At 37.3% G+C, this 10,111-nt stretch overlaps 2 protein-coding genes across 4 annotated transcripts in view; both read right to left on the bottom strand.

The window, feature by feature from the left end:
* Nucleotides 1-528: 528 nt before the first annotated feature.
* Nucleotides 529-9,861, bottom strand: LOC144646757 (phosphatidylserine decarboxylase proenzyme, mitochondrial-like). 3 transcript variants are annotated; one of them, XM_078506440.1, is made up of 6 exons: nt 9,481-9,861; nt 3,269-3,441; nt 2,957-3,193; nt 2,104-2,356; nt 1,597-1,757; nt 529-1,265 (listed from the first exon to the last, which is right to left on the bottom strand). In XM_078506440.1, exons 1-6 carry the CDS (start codon nt 9,698-9,700, stop codon nt 1,026-1,028), a joined length of 1,284 nt encoding a protein of 427 aa, XP_078362566.1. In that variant the 5' UTR covers nt 9,701-9,861; the 3' UTR covers nt 529-1,025. The 3 variants fall into 3 exon arrangements, with proteins under 3 accessions (XP_078362566.1, XP_078362567.1, XP_078362568.1); XM_078506441.1 differs by lacking the exon at nt 9,481-9,861 and adding an exon at nt 5,571-5,934; XM_078506442.1 differs by lacking the exon at nt 9,481-9,861 and adding an exon at nt 3,718-5,713.
* Nucleotides 8,386-10,111, bottom strand: part of LOC144646761 (SEC14-like protein 2) — a 137,833-nt gene continuing 136,107 nt past the window's right edge. The window contains exon 17 of the mRNA XM_078506445.1: nt 8,386-8,400. The gene's annotated coding sequence lies outside the window, so the exon portion shown is untranslated. The remainder of the gene's footprint in view (nt 8,401-10,111) is intronic.

Below are 10,111 nucleotides of genomic sequence, written 5' to 3'. Positions count from 1 at the left end.
CTTGGCAACTCAATGCAAGCTAAACTGATGAGACGAGTGTAGAAAGAAGACAAAGCTTAATGCCAAACAACAAAGCAGTTGCTCGACAGAATTTTTCAATCTCAACCTAACCTAAGAAAGACAATAATTTTGACAATAAAAAACAAGCGAAGCAGTCCCTTTGATTACGTCAGATTTGGACACCAATGAAGAAAGGCTTTTATAACTTTGTTTTTAAGAAAAGTAATATTTCAGGGTAGAAGTTCTTACTAGCCCTGGTTTAACAAAAATATTTCTTTTTTTAATTCATTTATTTCTTTTATACTTTTTGTAAAAAATAAATGTCTAGTGAACCTAATGTAGGTTATACAAACTTGACCGACACACCTACACATGGTTTCCCTCATTATAAACAATTTATGTATAATAAATATTTTTCAATATAATCTTTGTACAGATTTAACAAATTTCACAATATTTTTAAAAAATGCCATCAACACCTGGTAGTGTCACTTCATAACAAAGTCAATCAGTATTGGTTAATTTTTGAAACATTCCATTGATGCAGTCATTCAAAATTACTCAATCCAACAATAATGACAAATTATCACTGAAATATTTCAGAATTAACAGACACAAGCACACAATGTTGATGGCATTTTGGGATAGTTTTGCTCAAGTTGTTCAACCATAGATCATCGACTGATTTTCCCACACCTGATTATACCCTTCTGATTTTCAAAAGTGTGAAAGAAACACATGACTAACAAGGAAGTCACATGTTCTCTTTGTATAACCTATCCATGTAAACCACACGATTTTCAGCGACACGTCCAACAAAATACCTTATCTATGCTACTACCAACAAAGCCAACTTGGTTTGGGTATTACATTCTTTTCAAAAGGAATTATTTTTCACAATGAAAAATCTTCCAGTCAAAATAAACTTTAAATTGTAACATCCTACATGAGCAACAAAACACCTTAGACCATCTCTAATATAAATTGAACACTTTTCCTATAAATTCTAATTTGCATTAATTTAGTTATTCTGCCTCTTCTCTTGATGATCCGACTGGTTCACCATATTTCAGTTTCTGTCCAGCTTGAATGTGAAACTCAAAGTCTTTAGGTGCCTCAAATATTAAGACAATAGTTGAACCGAGATTGAAAGCACCCATCCTCTCACCACGTACAAGAGAAACTCCTTTAGGTTCGTCACTACTGTATTCCAATTCATCAAATGAACCTGGAGAATAATGTCCTGGACAATTTGTTTTCAAATCCTGCAGAAACAAATGAAACAAAGCTATCAGTAAAAGACAACAACCAGTCAAAATTGTAAGTGCTGGTATTGGAACCTTGACCTTAACTTATTCTTAACAGACATAACATAATGACTGATTGTAATTCTCTGTTAAAAGAAGGCTCTGCTTATAGATTTGGATATTCAAGGGGGAGGGGGATTGTTGTACTGTAAAATAATGCAATCAGTACCTCTTGGGAGAAATCAATGGGACATTTGGATGAGTGAGAAAAAAATTAATCTTCTGAACCTGATAAATGAATCAACTTTTTTTCATTGAATCAAAGGTGCTGTTCAAACATGCAAGTTACCTTGTCAAACTTGAGGTTAATTGATCCAACATTGTAAGCTCCAACAGCCGTAAAACTGAAAAATCCATGTTTCCAAGAACCAGTGAGAACAACACGTTCATTATGGTTGAACAAACCAGTGACCATGCGAGCTATTCCTGGGTGCACAGAAAATAAATCCCCTGCAACAAACAAGAAAATATGGAACTGAGTAATGCAGATAGACACTACTGGTAATTGGCAAGTTTTTGGGACAGACAAAAATTGTAATTAGATCTAAGATTCTTCAAATAGTTTTCCAATGAAGAAAGCACAAAGGCGGCACAGTTTAATCAGTTGTAAGATAATGGCCTTGGGATCATGAAAGGTGGTCACTCAGGGAAGATGGTCATTAAGTGGGATGACATGATTAAGGGTTTTTTTTTTCAAGTACTGGTACTTTCACTTGATGATTCAACTATAAACCATAAAGAATCAAAGATGTTGAATAAAAATTCCAATTAAAGTTGATATTTGCAAATCACTTACCTGGAAAATGCCTCCTGAGTTTGACATCCCACTCACTAGGTGAATGAAATGAATGGTAGTCACCAGGTCCCAGGTAAATAACACAGTGGTACAGACTTTTATTGTCATTTGACTCTATTTCCTTTAGTGTGGAAGTGGCCGGCTGATTGGGTCCTAGGAAGGTTTTCATTGAATAAGTTATTCCTTTGACTTGTTCCACCATGTCATTCTCCACCTCACCAAAATGAAGCACTGTGCCGTCAGCTGGACTCACCTGAATAAACAAAAAAAATTCAAAATAAATTAAGTGATTCATTGAGCCAGTGAACCATTGAAAAACTAACTCAAAAACAGATGTGTTAATGAAATGCCAGATTCTCATAACTTACATAAGAGTTAGGTACGGCAATTTTTTTTTTTTTTTATATTTTTTTTTCATATAAAAAAAAAAAAAAAAAAAAAAAAAAAAAATAAAAAAAAAAAAAAAAAAAAAAAAAAAAAAAAAAAAAAAAAAAAAAAAAAAAAAAAAAAAAAAAAAAAAAATAAAAAAAACCTTATTTATTAATTTAAATTTTTCTTTCATATGAGTGAGAAGAATTGATATTTAGCAATTTCAAAGCCGAGACTGCTTCTATAGGCAGGGCTCCCCGACCCCCTGCCTAGATATCACTATACCTACTTTCTTTTAATGAAGATGACATAAAGCAATATGGCAAAACTGAGCAGAGGGGTAGGGGTGGGGATCATTTGGGCAAGATCCTGCAGTCTACATGTATGCATGTAAGAGAACAACCAGAAGGGGTTTAATTGTCACAAATACAGAATCCAGCCCCTCCCCCACACAAATCAAAACATAAATTGAGCACACACTTACAATAGAGCTGGCATCGCAGATATTTCTAACATCGGGTTTAAGCTGCCTTCTGAAGAATGCTCCAAGACTTGGATAATTTAGAAGTTCTTCTTCAACTGCTTCGGCGACATTGCATGCGAAATACCATGAAAATGAGCCAATAATTGGTTTACGTAACCACATTGGCAAGTCAACATCACACACTTTGCCCCAAGCACGAGAACAAGCCCTTGTAGGTAACTTCTTGAACAAGGCGACCTAAAAAAACAACAAATCATGAATTTAGTAAATCCACATGTTTCGTGACGTGACAAGTCAGTCACGCAATCTCACCTGCCATTGACTTGGTTCGACGCTTTCGCCTCCTTTGAGTTTTCGTTCCTCTCTTTCCTTGATGTGCCAGAATTGCTGATAACAAACATAAGCGAAACCAACACTCGCTGGAATGCTAAACCACCGAAGAGTTCCCAAATAGCTTCTTACAGCAGTTCCAAGTCTTTTCGCTCCTGAAAACGGATAAGAAATCTATTTATACACAAGCTTACGTATTTTTGGAACACACCAGATACAAAACATAGGGAAAGTTTTCACCCCGTTTTAACATTTTTACGAAAATAAGGTGGGGGAAAAATACGACCAACGTTTTGCGTTTTCGACAGAGTGACCGTGTTGAATTGCTTTGCCTGTATAAAAAATTTTAAACCAGAAACGCATTAGCTTAGGTTTCGCCTTTGATTTCGAGAAACAGAATTTTTTATCGTTTAACTCCACAATGAGCTTACCTCTCGCTGAATGATAGCTACGTGAAAATAAAGGATAGAACCCAAGAATAGAAACTTTACTGTACAAAATAGGCAGGTCTTGAACTGATGTTGTCACAGCACTCGACTTCACGGCCATATTGACTGAAGATCGCATCAGCGATCGACACAAAAGCGTCTCCACTGGTCCGCGCAAAATACAATTCATGATGAAAATGTGAAATCTCGTTCGTTTTCTTGACCTCTTGAAACCTAGGATCTGTTTTATGACAGCCAAGAACTTAGAAAAAGCGAAGCAATCCAACACGAGGATTGCGACATAACATCCACATGAAAATTTAGGCTCGCACTGAATTCTGGGGCGATTTACTTTGTCTCGAGGGTGGAGAGGGTACGTCGCAATTGTTTTTAGCCTGAAAATGCTCAGTGAAATTTCGTAAATTATTAACAACGATTTTCCCGCTTTTTTTGCCAGAAATAAGAAGGAAAATGCCCAATTAAAAGATTAAGATCAAAAGGTAGCTGTCGCAACCATAGCTGATACTAAGTCACCCGGCGTTGCGCAAATTTTAAGTTTGCAGTTGTGGATCATGGAAGCAATATTTTATTTTGGAGCATAAAATCGATCTTCACCTCAACCGGTTGTCAATAAACGCTAATGTTAAGTTTTGTTTTTAACTTTGTTCCCCATCAGAAATAACGATTTCAACAAATTACAGGAATAAAGACTGCTTGTTACAGACCGAGTACAAAGTTCTTGTCTCCAAAATCACGTGATTTCAATAGAAGTCTGCCCTAGCCACACCCAAGTAATTTTACGGTCGTTCGGAAAAGTCCAAATTTTTTCAGAGGCAAATATTTCTCCTTTGTGGCTGTTATCCAAACTGAATCTTTTTTTAACATTTTCTTTCAACTAAACGGAATTTGGTCGATCGTGTGAAAAATACAACCCCTCAATAAAACGTGTTGGTATCCTACCGACCGGGGGCGTGATAGTAGCAAAGACTAACTTGAAAAAACCCGTTTAACTTTACTTTCTGGTATATAAGGCTTAACTAAAGCTCACAAGAACACCAGACGGCATAATCAAACTTTTCGCAGACTGTTTTTATTGAAATATTGTCAGGGTTAACCCATTGCAGCCAAGAAGGCTGGTTTAAATGGGGCCCTACAGTAGGCTTGGATAACTTTATTTCACACTTTATTTTATAAGTGTCTAAGGATGCTGCAATGCCTCAATACTTTGTTCGATCAGAATAAACGGCGATTTCAATGGCGGGGCAATAGTTTTTGCATGTTCTCAGCATTCGAGAAAGCATTTTTTAACCACCAATCACAGATCGTCACCGATGTAGACGATGCACTAGCATAGCAAATTATTTCAGTATTTTTTTTATCGACGTTTTAAACGAAAAATTTCCTTCAAAATAAGAACCTAAACAATTTTTTTTTATCGACTGCAAATATTGTCTAAAATCATTTGAAGTGTAAGCAATACAAATAACCCAATGCTATCCGTTTTTTTACAAATATTCCCTTAAAAAATCCTAGCCAACGCCCAACTTGTTCGTATCGATTGCCTCCAGATCAGAGTTGAGGGCAACATGGCGATCAACAAAGCGAATGCTGATCATACAAATAACAGCGAGGGAATCACAACTAAGATGAAAAATATCGAACTAAATATATAGTCCATGATTAAGAATACTTGACGTTTCACTCCATTGAAGGTGGAGAACACAGGAAACGTACCGCTTCGACTGGTTACAAACCCGATCAAACCGGTTTGGCCGCGACGGTCGAGCGGACGTGGTGACAGAATGCAAATTTGAACATTTGTACATTACCGGGACGTCGTATTCTCGTTACCGTACCTTTCCTTGTGGTCTTGTGCAGGAGAGTCTCTGATTTATCCCTTACCGGCCAAACAAGGCCGTAGCTTGCAAAGGCGACAACTACGACGAGACAAATCGCCGAATGGGCATAAAGAACACACGACATAATCCAAGCGGAATCATGTCTGAGATCGTTCAGGTGGTGATAACCGGCAAAAGAAATTTCATCATCAGCGTGCACCCGCATGTTAAAGCGATATTATTAAGTACAAGCGAGGACTTTTAATGTAATGTCGTTTGAACTCTTCTATGCCTTTCAGACACAAAATACCAAGCTTTCGGATAGCTCCAATTGACACGACAAACACAGCCTGCCGAGTACTTTTACAAGAAAGATTCTTCGAAGAGATGTACATATTTTATTAGATGGGCTGTTAATCCGGGAATTTGCAAATGATAGTTGGGATGATTTGATTGGTTATTGGTTGAAGCCCGTCTGGTGTACACGTGCACAGAGCACGGGATTATGCAAGATGGATTTTAACCACAGTGCGATAATTTATTCTTGTCACGGATTCTTGTGGAACAAAGCAAAGCAAAGAAATAAAAATAATGCAAATTCGATAAAAAATTGTCCGTTATCATCATAATCGTTTCTCTTTTTCTGGACTGTGTTTTCATTCATTTTACGCGTTTTTAGTCAGTTAAAGTAATTAATTAGTCATGACCAACTGATCGAATGTTTTAAATCTCTAAAGATTTTGCAGTTGACGCCATGCTGGAAAAAAAATTACAAAAATATAGTTGCATGAGTATAAGGGTTGAAGTTTCAAAAGTGTAGCGGTCACTAGCCGCTGAGAGAATCCACCATGTTGCGTGAGACAAATATTTCCAGTTTCTATTCCCCAATCTTCAGTAATTTTCCGGTTAGCAACTCGAACAATGCACTTTTTTTTGCCTGCAAGACCGTGACCGTGACCGTTGTTACGTAAGGAAAGAATTGATAGCAATGTCTGTCACCTGCATGACTGTCTTATCAGTCAATCAGTGAGTCAATGTTCATTTCCTTGAAGTGTTTTAAAATAGTATTGCGCGCTAACAAACGAATTCTAATGTGTTTTTTTTCTTCCCGCTTCTTATAATGAAGTTTGATGGACTTTTATCGTTTTGTAATACATTTTCTTTTTACAAGCACGTGACAGTTATTTCAGACAAAGGGTCCCGTCGAGCGCCGCTTTGAATTGTAGGGTACAGCTTCTGGGCCCGAATGGAGGGAACAAAGAACCATTGATTAAGATGGGTTGCCTGAAAATACTTCACATTTGAGAGCCTGCAATCCCAGACGAAAATAGATGGGACACTTCACCTACTGTATTCACGAAAACCTCTTCCCGCCACAACAATGTTGGAAAATATCGGCTTTTTCTGAATTAAAAGACAAGAAATAACCGATTCTATCATTGAAAGTGGGGGAAGGCCCGGAGGAAGGGGAAAACTTATGCAGTGTCCCAACGTATATTGTCTGGAATTGTGGCCAACCTAATCGTTTTGGGGCCGCACATATTTGGGTAGTCACCAACCTTCTCCCGAAGCGTTGGCGTGACAACCCAACTGCAATCTCGTACCCCAAGTCTTCGTTTCCAGTACAGAGCAAAGATTGACCCAACTGTAACCAGATTAGCCTGTTTGCTGTTGTTTGGTTAGTTGGGGAGCAGTGCGAAAAACGGCGAGCGAAAAATTTGGGGAGGGGTGTGACAGTGTCGCCGTTCTTTGCGCTTACCCCATTTTTAGCGATGCTCCCTAACTAACCTAACACAGGCTATAACCAGATTGACCCAACTGGTAACAGCTAAGAAGGAGACGGCGTAGTTCTCGAGCTATAACGAGTTTCGACTGTTAGATCAGACGAATTGGGCTCGAATTGGGTCATAGCTTCTAAATTGTATATTACGTCATAAAAACCTTCCTTGATCTTTTCGACGTCCTAGAACTCTTCTAGAATAAAATAAAGCAATCCGACCGGCACTGTACTAATTTTTTTTCCTGACCAACCGATAACATGATGATGAGCCAATCAATAACTCTACAGGGTCGGCTTGGGGGTAAGTGGTATACCACTCCCGAAAACATGTACCCAAAATCCCCCCCTCATAATCATGCAAAATACCAAAATTTGGAAAACACAGTATATTTTAAATACCCAATTTAAAATCCCCCTGTATGGACCCTGACTCTAATACGCGCTACTTCATTACTTTTCGCGATAAAATGCGGGGTACAAGAAAAAAGCTCTTTTGTTATTGAAAAAGAAGCTATTTATTCAGCTTTTAAAAATATTTCTCTGCAGTAAAGCAATTCTTTTTTTTTGTCTTTTTAGACTAATAAAAACAAGATGATTGCAGTTTGCTTAGTTTATCAACTGTTTGCTACACCTGTAATTTCTTTTGTTCAGCCAGCGCTTACCTACGTATTTATTTATTTTATTACTACTCTACGTGGAAATATTTTGTCTTGATGTTGATACCAATTGAAGTTCACACTACATGAACTATTTTTGCTATCAAGAGAATCATATTTTACTTTTACTTTTATCAGTGACAATAAGATCTTATCAATAGCATGGGCTCATAACAGGCGTATTACGGGTGGGGTTGGGAGAGAAATTGGGAAAAAAAATACCCCCTTCCTTTCTTCCCTAGATGATTCCCTCTTCCTCCTACGCCAGCTACGCAAGTAATGTTTCATGTTAGCATGAGAAAGAAATATTGTGTTCTACCTAAAATCATGGGTCCAGTTGTTTGATAAGCTGCTTGGCTTTGTTATGTTATAAAATAAACATATTGTATTATACTAGCAACTTCTTACAAAACTGTTTACATTTCTAACCGTTAAATAATCTTTTCGCATCCTACACGCGACGACCACGCACGAGCGCGCGAGAAATTTAATGAAGCTACAAATTTGCTTTCAGCCGGCATTTGTGTTTCATCTATCTCAGGAAAAAGTTATTTTTCATACAAATATAAACTTTGTCGATAAAAATAGCTCTTATTCCCGCTTCTTGCGGAAACATTTTTCAATACTGCGCGAGTCATACCAAGCCGGCTAGCGTATAAAATGCTTTATGGCAGGTGAATTAATTATCTGGTTCCAAATGAGCTATTCCTTTTGCACTCTGCATGCATCACTGACCGATCAGTAATTATCAAAAACCCTCGGGGCAAGGCAAGAACGAATGATCATGAAAGCCGGCAACCCAGTACATATAACCTGCGATTTTAGTGACTCGTTAAAAAAAGTTACAAATACAGTTGTTACTTTGGAGATAAAAACACTGCTTATTAATCTTCACTGATCGTAGTATTATTATTATTATGTCAGCTTTATTTACAGTTTTTCCGCATGTTCACTGACTTGAACTTTGCTCAACAAACTACAGTATCTTATTAAAAAGTTTCATAATCAAATTATAAATACCAGATAGATCATTTAGTTTTTAAAATTTCGATTCCCGGCCGCAAATGGAAAATTTGAAAGTTCTAAAACAGTAAGAATTTATGACAGTTTTACACTTATGACAAGATTTTATAGACTTGATCTACACGGCATTCAAAATATAAATAGCAGATCAATCGACCAATGAAAAGCCTAGAATCACATCGTATGATCCAAGAATTTGCATGTGGCTTGTTGTCCTGATGCTAAAAGGGCTTGGCGATTCAATCACTTCCACTGTCATTGATCGTAAAATTGTAAAGTTTTCCACATGTTGTAAAGAACAGCATAATATTTTTTTATGATCTAGTCACAAGTAATTTTATGGCGCGTCGGAAGAATTTATGTTCGATGATCCGTGGATGCAATCTAAGGGTCCGCACCTTGCATGCACACTGCAAATGCCCGCATGCGGTTTGTATTTCAAATTCACAAAATTAAAACTACGGCTTACCTTGATTTTTGTCGACTTGAATTTGAATCTGCACACTTCTGATCCTTATGGATCTTAGAACGCCCAGTTTAGTGATTATAACTATCACCAAAACACTGAAAAGGGTATGAGTACTGAGTAGAAATGACATCCATGCCTGGCCGCTAGAGTATAAAGGCTCGTCGACTTGCAAATGAAATTGTACATCCAAAACAATTTGATCTTCGCAGTGAAATATCATGGTAGATTTGTATTTCCTTGGCTGAAAACTTGTACATTACAAGTGTGGTGGATTTGCAATTTTTTTCTTGACGAGAGTCGTCGTGACAGTGTTTTAAAATAAAAACATTTTGGTTTTTCAAAAAGTATAACCGCACGGCACCGGCCAAAAGTTGGCAAGACCCGAGATTATAAAATCAAGCTAAAATAAGCACACCCAAAATAATTTACATGTGAATGGCTGTTAATGTTGTCATGACAGTAGAATCTGATTGGTCTCTTGTCACGCAATTCTCATGTCTAGCGACCTTCCTTGGTGAGAAAAAAAAACCCCGTTTTGCTAATTTTTAGACGTCTTTATATATTTCTCGTTTCGCGCGTTCAGTTCTTTTCGCCCTTTGCTCGAACTGTTTCAGATGTTAGAAAATTTCTT

The sequence above is a fragment of the Oculina patagonica genome, chromosome 3 (genome assembly GCF_052425735.1).
Source record: "Oculina patagonica isolate OP01 chromosome 3, crgOcupat, whole genome shotgun sequence".
NCBI lineage: Eukaryota > Metazoa > Cnidaria > Anthozoa > Scleractinia > Oculinidae > Oculina > Oculina patagonica.
The sequence above is the reverse complement of the archived record's forward strand: the minus strand, read 5'-3'. Positions and strand labels throughout refer to the sequence as shown.